This window comes from Microplitis demolitor, chromosome 10 (assembly GCF_026212275.2).
Source record: "Microplitis demolitor isolate Queensland-Clemson2020A chromosome 10, iyMicDemo2.1a, whole genome shotgun sequence".
Lineage (NCBI taxonomy): Eukaryota > Metazoa > Arthropoda > Insecta > Hymenoptera > Braconidae > Microplitis > Microplitis demolitor.
In genome coordinates this window covers 17,531,054-17,549,237 of record NC_068554.1, presented here as the reverse complement: position 1 = coordinate 17,549,237, position 18,184 = coordinate 17,531,054, and the positions used below count along the sequence as shown (strand labels likewise).

The following is an 18,184-nucleotide window of genomic DNA, read 5'->3' as shown; positions in this document are numbered from 1 at the left end:
GCTTCGTCATCTGATTGTACAGAAAATTGTACAAATAAACGACTATAGAGTCTTTGATTAATATATATATATATATATATATGAATAATATATTGTATATAAATATAAAAAATACATAGAAAAATTTTTAGGTTGCGTTAATGACAACGAAAGATATCGTATATATATATATATATAAAATATATACAGGCATGATTTAATGCGTCACCGGATATTCGTTAGATCAATTTAGCTTTCCGCTTTGTTTTCTTGCTCGAGTTTAATGGATAAGGTTTTGAGTTTATTGAGGAGACTAGGGGTTTGTTTAAAGGTTAGAAAGTTTGTTTGTTTGGGTTGGGAGGTTAGATCGCGGATTGTTTGAGAACTAGAGGCTCTGGAGAAGATTTCTAGCCGCCATTTTGTGTTCAGAGTGTTCTTGGAAATTTCTTTTTATTTATAGAAAAGAAAAAGAATATGTTTTTTTTTTAAATTTTTATTTGAATAAAAAGATAAATTTGAGAATTTTAAAAACGAGGAATTAAAAATTCGATAACTCGAAAACTTTTATTCAAATCTTGATTACTCCGGCTGTTATTATCAATTATTTCAAAAGCTACAAATTTTTAAACTTTAAAATTCAAAATTTTTCCGCCAAAATCTTTTCCAATCTATTTTTATCTATACAGACCAATATCTCAGCAACTATTGACCGGAAGTGAATGAACCAAAAATTGAAGCCCAACCAAAAGTTAAAATCACAAAAAGTTTTCGAGTTATGAATTTTCAAAGATAGAAGAATTAAATGCTAAATCTCACAAGCCTCCTCAATAAAAAAAAAAAAAATAATAATAATAAAATAAAACAATTCATTGGCAAATACTATAATTAAAATACCGTCCATAAAAAAAGAGAATAGTATTAAAACCAGTGGTACATACAGGCATTTTTTAGTTAAGAAAACAAAGCGAATAAGAAAGCAATTAATATAAAATTAGTTTAATTATAAAAATATAAGCGAATATCGTCTGCGTTCGAGAGCTAAATCATGTCTAGCGATCTCATATCTCTTTTTAAAATAATAATAATAATAATAATAATAATAATAATACTAATAATAATAGCAACAATTATCTTCGTACAACATATAATAAATATATTAAATAAATATATACAGTAATTAGTTTAATATATGTATACATTAACAACAATAATAATAATAATAATAGACAATGATAATAACCTTAGATAAATTAATATTAAATATATAAGTAGCGGTACTTGCAATAATTGTTATTATTACTATTATTATTATTGTCAATTAGCTGAATTTTATTTTATAAAAATTATAAAAGAAAAAAAATCACATGATTATTTTTTTTTTTAATTGTAATCATTTTAAAATATTAGGACAATTGTTAAATACTTGGTAATTTGAGTTTACATGGCTAACTTATTTATTGCAAATATTATTATTTGTTATGAAAATAAACATGGCTTGTGGGTACTCTTTCCAGAGGATATTTAATTTCTGATAATTTTTCACTATTTAAATTTTTCCGAGGACTCATAGTTTACGAGATAAATTTAATGGGTATTGTAATTGTTATTATTATCATTATTTTTTTTTAAATGGTTATAAGTTGGTCTTGTGGGTACTTTTTCTAGAGGAAATTTGATTTAAAACAACTTTTGACTGATTAAATTTTTTCATAACATCGATAGTTTACGAGATAAAATATATGAGACTTGTTATATTATTTTTAATATCGCGGTAAATATTATAAATAATATACTCGAAGTACTCAATTTCATATTTGCAATAAATTTATCTCGTTAAATTTTATAAATAAAAATTTCTAAAGTAATTACCGTAATACCAGATTACACTAATTACTTTAGTAATTAATTAAAATAATTATGGCTCGAGGGTACTCTTTCCATCGGAAATTAAATTATCTACAACCTCTGTCCTCATAAAAGTTTTATAAACCCTCAAGTTTATGAAATATTTGCATGCGCTCTAATAATAAGAATTTGCCAAAACTCAAATAATCACGTATTTTAGTATTTATTTAATTTAAAAGTAGATCTCATTATTCATTTATCACTAATGAAGTACTCTCAACATACATCCTATTAATTATTAATATATATAAACAAAAAAAATAAATAAATAAATAAAAACAAAAAAAAAGTATATATAGAGATCGTATTTTTTTTTAGCGAATGAAATTTTTAATTAAAATCTATATCATTGTTATTATTTAATTACTATATATTTATCCGACATTATTATGATTATTTTTTTTTTATTAATTTTATTTCCCACTAATTTTTTATCTAAACAATTAATAGAATAATTAACTAATGAGATTGTTACTATTAAAAATAATAATAAATATCATTAAACAATTATTAAACATTAACAAACAATTTTAAACAAAATTTATCTGTACTATTAAAAACAAAAATAATTATTATTAAATTTATTAATTAATAAATGTTAAATCTATATAATTAATATTAAAACAAAAACTACCACATTATTAAAAATATATACATACATATATATATATATTTTAACGAGCAATAATAATGTCTACGTACTATTTATGATTTTTTTGTTATTTATTTACCTGAAATTTATTATTTTTTTTTTTAAAATTCAAAATACTAAGAAGAATTTTGAAATGAATCAAGTTCAAACAGCTGTAGCGTAGCGCATTTCAGAATGCACCCTTATTAATTATGGTCTGTCCGGAATCTCCGCTTGGCGCACTGGGACGCTTGCGATATACCCGGGAAAATTTAGATTCATAATTAAATTTATACTTAGTAGAAAAAAAGTTAATTACTAATTTTAAAAAAATTTATTGATTAAAGTTAAATTTAAGTGAAGCAAATCTTAGTATTTCGAATCGATCATCAATTAATAGAAATTAATGTTAATTTCGTGTGGAAAAAAGGCGTCAAAGTACCCTGGGGTGGTGGGTCCAAACACACCAATAGAAATAAAACAACAAAAAATATGTAATTAATGAATTGTTGTAAATATATATATACATATATATTTTAAATATATTTATAGATATGTATATACAGGCCGTAGTGTCCCGTGTCTCTTATCTGTCTGGTAGTGACTGCGTAATTAGTTTCAAATTAAAGCTGACACTTGAAGCTACGATTTTTATTTATATTTTATCGTCTTTCGATCACTAGCTCCCGAGATCTCGACTCCCACAGATAAAAATTATAAAAAATTTCTTCTATTAATTTTTTATTGTTCATTTAAAAAATCGTTTACTGATAAAATATTAACAATTGATACTTATAATTAGTCTCATTAAATTTTTCAAATTCTCAGTTCCAATTTAACCCCCCTAGTGATTAATTTTCCTCCTTAAATTGAAAACATCTCTATTGAACTTTTCCGTAAAAATTATTTTTAATAAATTCTCATTAATTAATAAATTAATTACACTTCAATTTTTTAGTACTTTATAATAATAATAATAATATTAATTAATACTTACCGAGTAATTACTCCAATTACCATTATCAAATCCTATAATTTTCCTTGAAACAGCGCCGGTATTTCTGATCCCTTTTTTTTAAATTTCAAATTTCCCGCGCTTTCGTTAAAATAAAAAATTTCGATATCTCGTAGTTTATAATTTGAAATATCGATTTTTGGGTACTTGTACAAGTACATAACCTTAAATTGAACCTAAATTGAGCTCTGTGCGTTGAATAAATTAAATAAATAAATAAAAAGTATAGGATTTTTTAAAAATTAAGTGGTAAGTAAAATTGAAATAATTTATAAATAATATAATTGAAAGTAATTTAAATTTTGAATATTTAATTTGTAATTAGATATTACAATGTTGGAAATAACTTGCAATGATCGTTTGGGAAAAAAAGTACGAGTTAAATGTAACCCAGACGACACAATTGGAGATTTAAAGAAATTAATTGCCGCTCAAACTGGAACTCACTGGGAAAAAATTGTTTTGAAAAAATGGTACACTATTTACAAGGATCATATTAAGCTACAGGACTATGAGATTCATGATGGAATGAACTTAGAATTGTATTATCAGTAATTTGAATTCTTAAATAAAAGCTGCTGGTTGCTGGTGATGGAGGGGATCCAAAGTGTAAATAAATAAATACATTATTATTATTATTATTATTATTATTATTTTATTTTTTTTTTTTCTAAAACATAAATTTATTTAATCAACAAAAATATATATTACTTTACTTAATTATATAAATATTTTGATTTTTAACATTGATAATATATAAATATATATTTGATCGATAAATTAGTGAGGTCTTTTGAGTAAACCGTCAGGATAATTAATTGGACTTTCAGACTCCACGACAACTCTACCGGCACAGTCAGCTAATAGATCTCTTATGTGTTGTACTATCAAGTCTATTGCCACTGAAACATTTTTTTATTTATTTTACTTTTTATATCATTTATAAGTATATATGGTAATTATTTGAATAATTTGCTCTTGTGGGTACTCTTTCCAAAAGAAATTTAATTTCCTACTATTTTTGACCCTTTACATTTTCTCGTAGGACTGATAGTTTACCAAATAAATGTAATGAACAGTAATAATTACTGTTATTATTATTAGTTTGGTAGATACTAGGAATATGTTGGGCTTGTGGGTACTCTTTCCAGAGAAAATTTAATAATCTACATTTTTTAACTCTTATAATTTTACGATAAAACTTATAGTTTACAAAATAAATATACTGAGCACTAATAAATATAATCATTATGCACATGGATAAAAAATTGGGAATAAGTAGGTGATGTGGGTACTTTATCTTACTGAAATTAAATTTCCTACAATTTAACTCCTCAAAAATTTTGTCCTAAGGCCAATAGTTTTCCGTAAATCATCACAATCTCCAAATAGCGAATTTAAAAATAATATAAATATCGCCCAATAAAGGCTAGGGGAGTAAATGTAACGTACAATAATGTTTTTTATACGTTTTATTACTGTGAACTGTACATAATTATAAATGTTACCACCAGTAATAATAAATAATTATTATTATTATTATTATTAAAAATTACAAATATTGTAAAGAAAATTTAAATGATGGATGCGATGAAATGACATGCCGTTTCTGTTTAAATTTATGATATAATATAAAATAATAATAAAATAAATCATCTGCTGAGGGTGTCTGATGATGTAGAAATGCGCCTACGATGAAGATATGGATGCTGCCCGGGCACTGGTGCCATTTCAGCTCCATTCATTTTTTTTGAATGCAAAATGTCCCAGATGTGGTGCACGATAAGGTCTATCGCCACTGGAATAAATACAATTATTTTTTTTTTTTTTCTTTTTAAATAATTTTTTTTTTTTCTTCAAAAAAAATCCACCGGACAGCACCCATTTTTATCTCAATGAAATTATTAATTAAAAGAGAAATATCAATTAATATAATCAATGTAATTAATTACCTGTATTGTCAGCACCGCGAGGAATAATAACGTCAGCAAATTTTTTAGTGGGCAGACAAAATTCTTCGAAGGCTGGTTTTACAAAATTCATGTACTGGTTCAACACGTACTCAAGATCACGACCACGTTCATTAATATCCCGAGGAACTGTTAGTTGATTGATTAATTAATTAATTTAATTTATTAATTGTAAAAAAAAGTTCTTACCGCGACGTGCAAGTCGTGTATCTGAGTCTGTGTCAACAAAAAGCTTCATGTGAAAAAGATCACGAATTTTGGGAAAGTAGAACACGAGAATTCCTTCAAATAAAACGACGTCTGCGGGATAAATTGTTGTCGTCTGGTCTCTCAGTCTAAAAATATAATTAAATAGATATATTATTTTTATTCTAGACAAAAAGACCTTTTAAATGAGTACCCACATGACATACTTTTGAAACTAGTGATTAATGGTTAATTAATTAATTTAATCAATTTTCGTTATTATTTTAAGTATGCGCTGTTGGTACTCATTTGAGAGGAAATTTTACAAGCTTTTTAATACTGATAAGAATTTTATGAACAAAAAATCCTGATTATATATATACATATAATTTGCAGTAACTAGAATTTTTTTTTTTAAATTTATATGAATAAAATAGCTGAGAAAATTGTCTCTCAAACGAGTACCCACATAATATACTTGAAAAATAATATATATTATTAAAAATTATATATTTCTTGATAAATATATATGTAGATAAAGTAATGAAAAGTATGTGATGTTGGTACTCGTTTGAGAGGAAATTTCATCAGCTTTGTAATCAAGTAATCAGTTTTTTAAAAAAATCTGTTTTATAAAAAAAAAAAAAAAAAAAAAACTTACAAGCTATTGGTCCTATAATCATAAGTAGCAACTTCGCACTTTACTCCAGCAAGAATATCTTGGAGAGTCGACAGAATGAGATCATTGTCAAAGGCATCGGGATGATCAAAGTTGAATTGTCCTTTCTCGGCCTTTACTTTTTCAGCAGGAGTAAGGTCCCGATAAAATGAATCCTGGGAAATACAAACGACTTGCCGCTCCGTGTGATCCATGTCCACTTGGCCCAACTTTTCCATTATTCTCTTGCAGACCGTCGACTTGCCGCTAGCAGTTCCACCAGACACTCCGATAAGAAATGGAGTTTTACCTTCGACTCCATTGAACCGATTGTTGAAACCGTATGACATTTTACGTGTCATCGAACCCAAATCAATTATTGGTACATCAGCCATATTTTTAAACAACACTTATTTTTATAATTATATATTTAATATTAATACTTAATTGCACGTTCTTTTTGCTTCAGTGAATAACCTCATTAACCTTTTTTTATTTACCCTAGGTATTACTTATTGCTTTTCAATGGCAGCACTAGTGAGTGCATTATTTAGGAACTCTGGTTGCTCAACAAGCATGCGCAATGAGATGCGCGCGCCTAATCTAAAACACATGCGCGAAAATTTGAATGAAAGGCAGACGTGAGTGGATGTGGTGTGGATGTTTATTACACAGAACCCGATCACGCAGATGTATTGATAATAATCCAGATTCAAAATATTTAGTTGCGCATGCGTGAGTGGATCAGTTCGATATAATCGAGATCAACTGAAACTTTAAAGAAAAAAAAAAAAAAACAGCCTGAGAAAGCGGTCAATGATAAATGTATATAACCTTTAAACACGTGCTCTATTTATTTACAATATATTTTATTACATATTTATAAACAATTATTATCAGTTCTGATGATTGCATAATTATGAATTGCGTTAGATTACTCAATACATTTAAGAAAATGGTTATGACTTCTCAATATTGTACGGCAAATTACCAGGTACGTTTTCGCGCGTTTATTATTTTTGAATTTTAATTTTTAAAAATGAATTTATTATATTTTTATTGTAAGAGTGCTATTGAAGCTTTAAATAATCTACAATCAAATGCTGCGTATTTGAGAACGGCATCGAGATATGACGTGGGTAATACTACCCTCAAGGAAACGGAAAAATATTTACTCAGGTAATTATTTATTTATTTTTTTTTTTTTTCACGGGTTAAAATAGAAAGCTGCGGGTATTCCATTAAATGAAAATTTAAAAATAAAAGCAGTTTTGATTGATAATATTTTATTGTTGAACTGGAAATTTATAAGATGTGTTTTAGGGCTGAAATATAATTCGTATCATGGAAAAAATCAGTATCAAGTAGGGCTTGTTGGTACTCTTTCCAGAGGAAATTCAATTTCCTACAATTTTTGTCTAATCAAATTTTCTCGTAAACCCTTTAGTTTCCAAGATAAATTTCGGAGGGTATTAAAAATACAATTATTAAATGAAATATTGAACCAAAGTAGGTCTTGTGGGTACTCTTTCTTTGAGAAATTCAATTTCCTATAATTTTTGTCTGATTAAAGTTGCCCCTAAACCCATTAGTTTTCTGGATATGACCATCTGCTCTAAAAATGAAAATTTAAAATAATTGAAATAATGACTTATTTTAGATCAGGCTTAACTTTGGAAGACTTAAAAAAGTTATCAGTGATCCACGTAGCAGGAACTAAAGGCAAAGGATCAACATGCGCGTTCACGGAGTCAATTCTTCGTCATCACGGTTACAAAACCGGACTCTACACATCTCCGCACCTCATATCAGTCCGAGAGCGCATACGAATAAACGGGCAGTCAATTTCCGAGGAAATATTTACCGAAGAATTTTGGCGGCTTCACAACTCACTTTCTTCCCAAAAAGATCATGAGGCCGACATGCCTCCGTACTTTAGATTCTTGACCATTCTCATGTTTCACGTCTTTCTTCGAGCCTCAGTTGACGTCGCCATAGTCGAAGTTGGTATCGGTGGGCTTTACGACTGCACCAATATTATTCCCCAGCCCGTATGCGTTGGGATAACTCGCCTAGACTTAGACCACACCGCACTTTTAGGTGACACGTTGCCTTTAATTGCTGCCCAGAAAGCAGGAATTTTTAAAAAAAATGTTCCCGCTTTTTCAGTAACTCAGCCGTCAGAGACAATTCAAATTTTACGCGGAAAGGCCAGCGCCATCTGTTGTCCATTGAATTTTGTGTCCGCCATTTCGTGTCACGAATTTAAAAAAAATCCACCGGAATTAGGAGTTTCTTCAGAGGTTCAATATTCTAATGCTGCTTTAGCGATCGAATTATCGCGGACCTGGTTAAGTAACAGACAAAATTCAATAAATAATTCGGTAATTGATTATGACAAAGTTGAAACTGGGCTGAAATTATGCAAATGGCCAGGACGGACACAGATTTTAAAGACTAAGAGCTTGGATTTTTACTTAGATGGCGCGCACACGCAGGAAAGTATGAACTGCTGCGTCGAGTGGTTCAGCAAAAAAAAATCCGTGGGAAAAAAATCAGTTTTGATTTTTAATGCAACAGGAAATAGAGACGCGAAGAGTTTGCTGGAGATTTTGGGGAGGGTTCAATTTAGTGGAGCGTATTTTGTACCGAATTTCTCGGGAATTTTTTTAAAAGAAATGGAAAATCGAGTGCTGCCGGTTCCTGAGCAGGCGAAAAGATGCCAAATTAATTACGAGCACTGGGTTGTTAATAATAATAATAAGGGTGCGTGTGCTAATTCGGTTAAAGAAGCGCTGGAGATGATTGAATCCGAGTTTAAAGCCGAGCAAGTTCAGGTTTTGATTACGGGGTCACTGCATTTAATTGGCGCTGCTCTGGCGCTCCTGGATCCGGAACTAAAAATGCACAGTGATTAATGACATTTGAAAGTTATTCAAAGTAGGGGTTGTTGGTACTCTTTCGAGAGGAAATTTAATTCCCTACATTTTTTGTCTGATATGAATTTTTCGTACGAGTGATAGTTTATGAAATAAAAGTATGAGTGATTAAATTAAAATTTTTGTAAATATTAAAAATACGTAGGACTTGTGGATACTCTTTCCACAGTAAATATCATTGTTTAAAACTTTTGTTTAATAAAATTTTTTTCTAAAATCAGTAGATTACGATAAAAGTAGTATCTGTAAAAATAAAATATTTTTTAGTCATTATAAAATAATAATTTTATTATTCTATTACGTCTACTTAACATCGAATGTCAATAAAACAATTATCACGTTGATCGGCTATCACTGTGGCACGAATCTCTTAAATTGTAATATAATTTATTAATTTTTTAAAAATTATTTTTGTACTGGATTATTTAAATATGTACATGCCTTGATAAAGACGTTATAAAAAAATTCAATAAGGAAGAAATAAATGGTAAGATTTTTTTTACAAATTAAACAACTTTGGGTGATACTCTAACTCTGATTCAGCTTCTGTATCTGAGAGACTCAGCGAAATTCCTGGGCGACGTCTTAAACGTTTGTCATCAGGACTCTGTAAATAATTTTTTGTTATTATGAGTGACATTTTGCTAAAATTTGTTTTTTTAATTTTTGGGTCTGCATTAATTTTTTTTATTTTTTATAGTTAAAGCTTGAAATAAGTATACAAAGACCTTTTAAATGAGTACCCACATGACATATTTTTAAAACTAGTGATTAATTTTAAAGTATGAATTGTTGGTACTCATTTAAAAGGAAATTCGACGGAAATTCAATATTGATATTCATTTTTGCAAAAAAAAAAAAAAAAAAAAAAAAAAAAAAAAAAAAAAAAAAAAGTGTATGAAAATTTACCTGATCTAAAATACCAGCAGTAGGTTCAGAAGCATAACCAACTTCATGAGTATCTTCTTCAAGATCAGCTTCATATTCCTCGAATTCATCAGACTCGGAATCAATATCCAGATCGTATCTGCGGTTTCGCGTGGAAACCTTGCAGACCATCTGAGCTAGATCAGTAAAAGTATAAGAAGAAATGCTGTCCTGATTCGATTGATGTTTAGCACGTAGAGCTTTAGCAGTCTCGCGATCGGCATTGAACCTCGGGAGTACTCCAGCTTTTGACTGGCCCTCAAAATAAGTTCTCCCGTGATGGTAACCCACGTCTTTGATTTCATCAAAGTTCGCGAACTGCAGGGTCTTGTATTTGTCAATTGGAGGTCTAATGTACTCACAGTAGTCTGATGACTTTACTTCCTCTAGTTGTCTTACGCAGCTGACGTATGCCAGCCGCGACTGGATGTCAGGTAAATTGGGAACTTTTACGGGAGTTGCAAATGGGTTCCAGCGTTTCCAGAGCAGCCACCATCCAGACAATGAATCTCCGTAATTAGTTAGATCGGTGTCGTCTTGTGATCCGACGTCAATCGCTAGAATGTGGTGGGCTCCTTGTCTCAGCATGATGTCAGCTTAGAATTTTTTTTTTTTTAATTAATTCACAAATTAATTTTTTTCAGACGTAGGGGTTGTTGGTACTCGTTTGAAAGGAAATTTTCCAAACTGTCCAGCAGTAATATCAGTTTAAAAAAAAAAAAATAATTTTTCTAATTAATGGAAATGATTAATTGCATAAAATTGTTTTCTTTTAGAATCTGATATTAATACTAGACAGCTGATAAAATTTCCTCGCGAATGAGCACCCACATAATATATATTTTTTGAAAAATTTAATTCTAATGATTTTTAATGCAGGGAAATAATTACCTGGGACATTATTAACGTAGCACCCGTCGACTAAAAGATGCCCATCTACTGGGTCGCATATTGGAGGAAATACTCCAGCTATTGTCATACTAGCTCGCACGTACTTCCATAATGGGCCTGATTTTTTTTTTATTTTTTTTATTAAATTTTAAATTAATTGAAAATGGAAAAAAAAGTGATGCATCTTTTGTCGACGGGAGCGAGTTATATATACTAATAATACAAATAATAATAACAATGAATGTAAGAAATTTGAATTTAAGTAAAAAAAAAAAAAAATTTACCTGGCAGATTATTGACGTACCCGCCGTCAAGAAGAAGATGGCCGTCGGTTGGATCACACAACGGTGGCATATAACCAGACAATGACATCGAGCTCCTAATGTAACGCCACAGCGATCCTAAACACGTATTGTCATTACGATTTTTTCTTTTATTTTTTATTTACAAAATTTACAACTGAGAATTTAATAATTTTAGCAAATCTACGCGCGAGTACGTCAACAATAACTTCAATATAATTTATAAATAAACTCGCTCCCGTCATTTTAAAAAAAGCAGATGATCGAGTGCGAGATTTAAGTGTTAATAAAGCTTTTGCTAGTCTAATTGCTAATTACTAATGAATTTAAATATTCTCATTAAACGGTTATGGTATTAGTGCAATTACCTTACCAATTTTTTTTTAATATATAGGGTTTGTGGGTACTCTTTCCAGAGGAAATTTAATTTCCTAAACTTTTTGACTCTTTACTTTTTCTCTTCAAACCAATAGTTTACAATATAAATATACTGGGTATTAAAAAATGTAATTATTATAGTTATTATTTTTAATTTTGAGATCAAGTAGGGCTTGTGGGTATTTTTTCCAGAGGAAATTTGATTTCTAACAAGTTTTTATATATTACATTTGGTTCTAAGATTAATAGCTTGATAAATAAATATAGTAAGTACCAAAAATGTAATTACAGTAATTACGGTACTAATTACTAGGAGTAAGTATATTATGTGGGTACTCTTTCTAAAGGATTTTCAATTTACTACAATTTTTAACTCTTTATATTTTGTTGTAGGGCTGATAATTTACGAGATAAATGCACTAGCCGTATAATGAGAATACCTTTTTGTTAGTGATAAAATTTTTATAAAATGATACGGACCATGTGTGTGCGTGCGCATACAAGAAGCCGTGATGTCTGTCGTGATTATAAAGAAAGGTAGCCATAGATCTTCGATATAAGTGTCTCCAAATGTTGCCTGAATCGTTTTATTAAAATCTTTGCCAGAGAACATCGAGGTCATCGGATAGGTCAAGTCCAATATTTGCCTCCACCACTGGGTCATTTTCTAAAAAAGCATTTATTAGATATAATTAAAAAAAAAAAAAAAATAAAAACCAGCAATTGAATTAATTGCAACATACTTTAGACCATTCTCTGGCCTTTTGTGTCGTCGTCGTGATATTTTTTTCCATACACCAAAGCGCACCCATAAATGATCCGATACTGACACCGCCGACCATATCGATGGGGATCCCAGCTTCCATTATAGCTTTCAGCATCCCGATGTGTGCGGCACCTCGTGCTCCTCCACCACCAAGAACTAATCCCACTGATGTTCCCGTGAGCCAGCGCGCCAGTCGGCTGAAATCGCTGTGCACATTTGGCTCCGACATGAGCACTTTTGAATACAATTCATTCTAAAATAAATAATAAAAGTAGTTATTGTAATTATCTTAATAAATATTGGAAATAATTAAGGCTTGTGGATACTCTTTCTAGAGGATTTTTAATTTACTACAAGTTTTGACTCTTATCATTTTTTACTCAGATCAATAGTTTACGAGATAAATATAATGAGTACTAGTAATTATTATTGTTATTACTCGTATGGTAAAAGTTAAGACTAAATAGGGCTTGTGGGTACTCATTCCAGAGGAAATTTAATTCTCTACGACTTTAGTCCCATAAAATTTATCTTTAAAACCAATAGTTTTCGAGATAAATGCATAAGGTATAAAAAAAACGATTTACTTACAATTCTATACTGTGACCTTCTGGTGAACATTCTCTTGGGACATTGAATATGATGATGACTAGAGACCCAACTGCGCATATTTAACCACTCGACAGTATTGCTAGGCTTCTGGCCATGTTCTTTATGAAGAAGCACCAGCTCTTTTTGCGTCCGCATCGCTAGTCTCTCAACCTCTCGCTCAGTTCTTCCAAGAGTCGGGGGTTTGTCACCAAGACCAATAATTAAAATACAATCTGCTTGACGTACACATCTCTGGGTCCAGGCAGAGTAGGTCGAGTCGCATTGATAGAGAGAAATTCGGTGCTGGTCTTCCTGTTGAGCCAACCAGGATGTCAATCGGTACTCATTCGGTGTCTCCATGATACTGGTCCCCAAGGTCTTGCGAACGACATCAGAGGTCAGGCGTAGACAGGGTCCAATTGCACATAGCGAGTGATAGAGCTCATAAGTAAAAGCAGTAAGCGGAACATCTTCAGAAACTGGAACTATCGCGACTGTTGAAAAGTTAACTTGGGATGGACGGGCGTCAAAGGTCGTCGCTGTTGTTCGGTGCTGGCTTTTTATCGATGATCTAGTGGTAGCCGCTTGCTGCCAGGTTCCAAGAATTCGATGACCTGCAAACATTTTTTTATTTTATTCTTTACTTTATTTTTGGATATCTCATAAACTATTTATCGAAATTTGTTTAAGCAGAAATGAAAATTGTAGCTAAAGCTTCAAGCTTTAATTAATAAAATAAAAATGAATTCTTACCTAATAAGTTAATTAATCTAGTAACAACAATAGGATATCGTAATTTAATAACATTGAAGAGTCCTTCTGGTAATTTAGCAAGCTCTGAGTCCCTGACAGCCATTACAGTTGTAGATCTTGGTGTCTGAGTTACCATTTCAACGATTCCAACAAGATCACCTTTTCCATACTCGGCAACTAATTCCTTTTTCCCATTTTTATGAGTAATTACTGACCGTAATCGGCCACTCAGTACAATAAATGTCGAGTCTGACTCATCTCCCTGCCGGTAAACGGCCCGACCGCTTTCCAAAAAGAGCCAGTCCAATGCAAAGTCAACTTGTCTTACGAAAGGACTCAGCCTTCTGACCACGGTGTTGGCGACGTGCAAAACTATCGTTGGTTTTTCTCGCATTATTGCAAAAAATGTTTGTTTACTGAGTAGCCCAATCCTGCTTGGATGTTTTGCTCTGATGGTGTAGAATGACGGTTCACCTATTTAAATAAATTTGTTTTTTTTTTTTTTATCATTGATTGCGAAATTCCATTACTTAGAAACTAATGATCCCAAAAAAAGTTATTGTCTTCATTAATTAATAACTTGGAAACTATTAAGCTAAGATCCATTAAACAAAAACAAAAATCGTTGTTTGAAGTTTAATCTTTAATTTAAGACCAAGCACGAGCCTAAATCTTGATGACTTTTCGAGTAATTAATTTTAAAAGTTTATAAAAAAAATTAATTATCCAAAATTTTAATTTCAAACATTGATGTCGACTTTAATAACTATTATCTTAGAATGAAAATGAGCCCAACCTGAGCTCTTAATTTCAATTTTTCTAGAAGTTATGAATTTTTAAAGTTCAAAAATCAAATTTTTCCCATTGAAATTAAGTTATTCTACGTATCTATCTATATAAATCGATATCTCGAAAACTAATGACCGGAAGTGGATTAAACAAAAACGAAAGCTGTAGCGGAAGGTCTAAGCATTAATTAAAGACCGAAAAGAGTTCTTAATATCAATTAGTTTAAAAGTTATGAATTTTTGAAGCTCACCGGTAAGAACAGCAAGACCACCAACAACTTCTCCGGCGTGAGCACTGAACATATGAACCTGCTCACTGGAATCAAAGCTGCGGCCTCCTTCAGATCCTCTCTGACTTATCACCAGTGATCCTGAGAGCACATATACCAAGGCGATGTCTTTATTGGATTCTTCCTTCATCAAATAAGTCCCTGCGGCAACTTCACGGATCTGGACCTTGCCGTCTTTGAGGACCGAGTCATCTTCAAGACCCAGTTCCTTGACAAACGCATCGGTCGCGATCTGTACCAGCTGAGCTTCATCCTGGGGCGCTGATATCAGCGGCACGTCAACTGCTGACCGTTTCCGGCTGCCAGGATGCGAGGAATCAGACCAGTGATGATCACACTCTGGTACCATGTCCGGAGTCGGTTCATCAGAAACTTTCCACTCGTGCTTTGGCTTCTTGCTGTTGATACTCACTGGTTGCGTCGGTGTCTGGTGTAAAAGATCCAGAGTTTTGTCCGTGGGTGTAAGATCGAAATTTTCCCGAGTTCGCGATCGTACCGGAGATCCAGAGAATGGGCTCTGCTTTTTTTTAGCTGTCGTTCCTTGATTTACAAGCTCTGCTGATAGTCCAAGATACTGATGCAATGCAGTGAATGTTACTCGTTGAAGACGGACCATGATTACCTGAATGACTCGAATAAAAGCATCCGGATGATCCTGAAATACTTCTTGGAATGCGCTCATTGGTAATTTAACCACCACCGAGTCTTCAACAGCTCTCGCGGAGACGGTCTTGTAGGTGCTCGTGTGTCCAGTCAGGACGTCAGTAAAACTCAAAAGACTGGTTACACTTTCACCAGTTTTCACCAGCTTCAGCGGAATCTGCGCCCCATCTGACCCCGTAATGTAAACATTAACCAGCCCCTGTTGGACAATGAAGACGTTTTCATCAGGATCTCCAATTTTAAACAACATAGTTCCCGCTGGCAGGTTCATAATTTCCGTGTGTTTGCACAATTTCAAAAAAACCGGTTTTTCAAAATGTCCAAACACGCGAATACTCTGAAGAATGTACAGCGCATCTGGTGGTACACGTTCACCAGGACCTAGATCTTCTTCTAGATACTCAGCAGGAGGTTCTAGAACTTTAAGCTGCTGCGGAACAGTTTCTTTCTTTAATTGCAGCAGCCTCCTAGCAAATCTCATTACAGCTCGTCGTTTTTTTCCTTGTCCAGATGATGAATTTACCTGTCCACTGATACTTTTTACTTTTCTCAGCATTTTCCTTCCATAAAATAATACTTTGTCTCGTTTTCGGAACCGGGGCTTGCCACTGACTCCAACAAACTCTTTCACTTCCGGTAAAAATTCTTTGTTTTTCCATTTTCGCAGAATTAAAAACAAACTGATGAACAAAATACCCAGGAAACAGGCCAAGGTTATTATTATTACACGTGATGATATCTCGTACTTGTCTAACAAAGGACCTATCCAATTCCAGGGGAAACTCGTGTCCAGACTTTCATTTAAACGATCAAATAATTCTATTACCTAAAAAATTTATTTATTTATTTATTTATTCAAATAAAAATTTATAAATTTATTTATAAAGTCAGTACTTACTTCCATGACTGGAGATAAACGCATGCATTTTTTAAAATTTCAAGTAATTACTCAAATAAATAACGTCGGGAATTTACATTATTAGACGTCATATTTATCCGCAATTATAATAAATATAAATATGATTTCTTTATCTGTTTTATACGACGACCTGACACCTGACCTTTGATTTTCACTTTTCAGCCATTTTGAACTTCGCGCCTGCGCGGCATTAACGCGGGATTATTTTACTTTTCAAATAAATGAGTGTGAATGCAGCAGACATCAGACAAATTTAAAATTATAAATAAATAAAGTAAATAGTTTTTAAAATAGTACACTGATTGATTTTAAGAGTTTTCAGATGCACAATTATTTAAAATTTTGTTTTATTAATTATTTACTCTATTTATTAAAATTAAAAAATTGACAGATATCTGCTATGTTGCGACACTTAAGTTAGCAAAAAATTGAAATTTTTCAAATTTTTTTACAACAAATTGTTTACATGAAGAAAAAAAATATGCGATGCTGAAAATTTAAAAAACTGTAAGAGCAATTTTTTCAAATATTTTTAACTTTCCGCTAAGAAAATCGACGACTACCCCAAAATTGGAGAAAGTATTGGTTTCACCCCGATAGCCAAGATTCGAGTTTTCATCAGATATCGACAGTTGAAGGTATGAGGATTCTATTATGACATATTTTCAAAGAGAAGTAAATGTGTGTGTGTGTGGGAAGGAGGGGAAGTGCGTGCGCGCGTGAAACTTAAATGCAAACCTCTCACATCTTTTTAATAGATAAATGAATAGATTTTGGCGGTTTTGCGACATTCGAAGAAACTTTTTGTGGACCCGGATTTTCACAAAATTTGAAATCATGTATAGTTAAATAATGTAAAAAATTTAAGATATACGAAAAAATAATTTTTTTTTTTTCATTTTTTATTATGAAAACTGTTGAATCAATCAATTACAAATCTAATCAACTCTAGAACTTAACAAAAGTTTTAGATTGCCACCAAACACGTTTCAATCAGATAATTTGATCGAGAGATAACTTTGAAGAAAGAAATAAACGAAAAAAATATTTGCAAATATCGCTAATTGTAAATACTACGTCATATTGAGCCGTCAAAATCATTATTGTAAACCATTTTGACCACTTAGAGACCCCCTGGATGGCTTCCTTATAAAATCTTAATTCATACTAAGCTTGATTCGGATGGAGGGCATCGAGATCTACTTCCAAACAAATGTTTAGCTTGATAGAGCAATACTTATGTATACTTCTATTGAATAATTAAAATCTTTTCTATTCTAATTATGATTATCCATTTGCAGTAAGTGACTGAAAATTATTATTTTTTCAGCCTTGAATATTATGTATTGGACTTGTTGAGTTATTCATTTAGTAGCTAGTGTTTAATTATACTCCATACTACTATTCAAATTAGCAATAACAAGAAAAATTAATAATTAATTAAATTATGACGGAAGTTGAGAGGAGTATAAATACACGGTGAATACAGAAAACTGAACAATAAATACTTTCAATCGTTTGCTGTGATACGTTGATGGTAGGTAAAATATCTTTTATCTTTTATTATTTACACCATTAATACTATTTTTTCTAAATCATGCAGATCCGTCTATATTTTTATTGATTTCTTCAT

The 18,184-nt window shown here is 31.3% G+C and overlaps 4 protein-coding genes across 6 annotated transcripts; 2 read left to right on the top strand and 2 right to left on the bottom strand.

Annotated features, from left to right (window-relative positions):
- Positions 1–3,670: 3,670 nt before the first annotated feature.
- On the top strand, positions 3,671–4,171 carry LOC103577817 (ubiquitin-like protein 5). Its single transcript, XM_008558632.2, has 2 exons — positions 3,671–3,779; positions 3,856–4,171. The coding sequence occupies exon 2, from the start codon at positions 3,864–3,866 to the stop codon at positions 4,083–4,085; it is 222 nt and encodes a 73-aa protein (XP_008556854.1). The 5' UTR covers positions 3,671–3,779; positions 3,856–3,863; the 3' UTR covers positions 4,086–4,171.
- Positions 4,172–4,213: 42 nt separating this feature from the next.
- On the bottom strand, positions 4,214–6,873 carry LOC103577818 (uridine-cytidine kinase). Of its 2 annotated transcripts, none has more exons than XM_008558634.3 (4): positions 6,348–6,873; positions 5,690–5,835; positions 5,483–5,629; positions 4,214–4,432 (listed from the first exon to the last, which is right to left on the bottom strand). In XM_008558634.3, exons 1-4 carry the CDS (start codon positions 6,737–6,739, stop codon positions 4,311–4,313), a joined length of 807 nt encoding a protein of 268 aa, XP_008556856.1. In that variant the 5' UTR covers positions 6,740–6,873; the 3' UTR covers positions 4,214–4,310. The 2 variants fall into 2 exon arrangements, with proteins under 2 accessions (XP_008556856.1, XP_008556855.1); XM_008558633.3 differs by lacking the exon at positions 4,214–4,432 and adding an exon at positions 4,985–5,328 and having other exon boundaries at positions 6,348–6,872.
- A 98-nt stretch (positions 6,874–6,971) lies between these two features.
- Positions 6,972–9,262, top strand: LOC103577819 (folylpolyglutamate synthase, mitochondrial). The gene is made up of 3 exons (XM_008558636.3): positions 6,972–7,338; positions 7,411–7,523; positions 8,005–9,262. The coding sequence occupies exons 1-3, from the start codon at positions 7,264–7,266 to the stop codon at positions 9,260–9,262; spliced, it is 1,446 nt and encodes a 481-aa protein (XP_008556858.1). The 5' UTR covers positions 6,972–7,263.
- Positions 9,263–9,773: 511 nt separating this feature from the next.
- LOC103577820 (neuropathy target esterase sws) lies at positions 9,774–16,731 on the bottom strand. 2 transcript variants are annotated; one of them, XM_008558637.2, is made up of 9 exons: positions 16,531–16,731; positions 14,931–16,458; positions 13,892–14,365; positions 13,139–13,752; positions 12,525–12,800; positions 12,262–12,448; positions 11,386–11,502; positions 10,193–10,806; positions 9,774–9,890 (listed from the first exon to the last, which is right to left on the bottom strand). In XM_008558637.2, the coding sequence occupies exons 1-9, from the start codon at positions 16,552–16,554 to the stop codon at positions 9,783–9,785; spliced, it is 3,942 nt and encodes a 1,313-aa protein (XP_008556859.1). In that variant the 5' UTR covers positions 16,555–16,731; the 3' UTR covers positions 9,774–9,782. The 2 variants fall into 2 exon arrangements, with proteins under 2 accessions (XP_008556859.1, XP_008556860.1); XM_008558638.2 differs by lacking the exon at positions 11,386–11,502 and adding an exon at positions 11,102–11,218.
- Positions 16,732–18,184: the final 1,453 nt, after the last annotated feature.

Bases quoted from the DNA above. Each gene is read 5' to 3' on its own strand.
- LOC103577817 (XM_008558632.2), top strand. From the start codon at position 3,864: ATGTTGGAAATAACTTGCAATGATCGTTTGGGAAAAAAAGTACGAGTT.
- LOC103577820 (XM_008558637.2), bottom strand. From the start codon at position 16,554: ATGCGTTTATCTCCAGTCATGGAA. The intron at 13,753-13,891 runs GTAAGAATTCAT...AAATGTTTGCAG, and splicing joins TAGATTAATTAACTTATTAG to GTCATCGAATTCTTGGAACC. The intron at 10,807-11,385 runs GTAAATTTTTTT...AAAAATTCTAAG, and splicing joins GTACGTCAATAATCTGCCAG to CTGACATCATGCTGAGACAA.
- LOC103577818 (XM_008558633.3), bottom strand. From the start codon at position 6,739: ATGGCTGATGTACCAATAATTGATTTGGGTTCGATGACACGTAAAATG. The intron at 5,836-6,347 runs GTAAGTTTTTTT...TTATATTTTTAG, and splicing joins GATTATAGGACCAATAGCTT to ACTGAGAGACCAGACGACAA. The intron at 5,329-5,482 runs GTAATTAATTAC...TATTTATTCCAG, and splicing joins TCGCGGTGCTGACAATACAG to TGGCGATAGACCTTATCGTG.
- LOC103577819 (XM_008558636.3), top strand. From the start codon at position 7,264: ATGAATTGCGTTAGATTACTCAATACATTTAAGAAAATGGTTATGACT. The intron at 7,339-7,410 runs GTACGTTTTCGC...TTTTATTGTAAG, and splicing joins ATTGTACGGCAAATTACCAG to AGTGCTATTGAAGCTTTAAA. The intron at 7,524-8,004 runs GTAATTATTTAT...GACTTATTTTAG, and splicing joins ACGGAAAAATATTTACTCAG to ATCAGGCTTAACTTTGGAAG.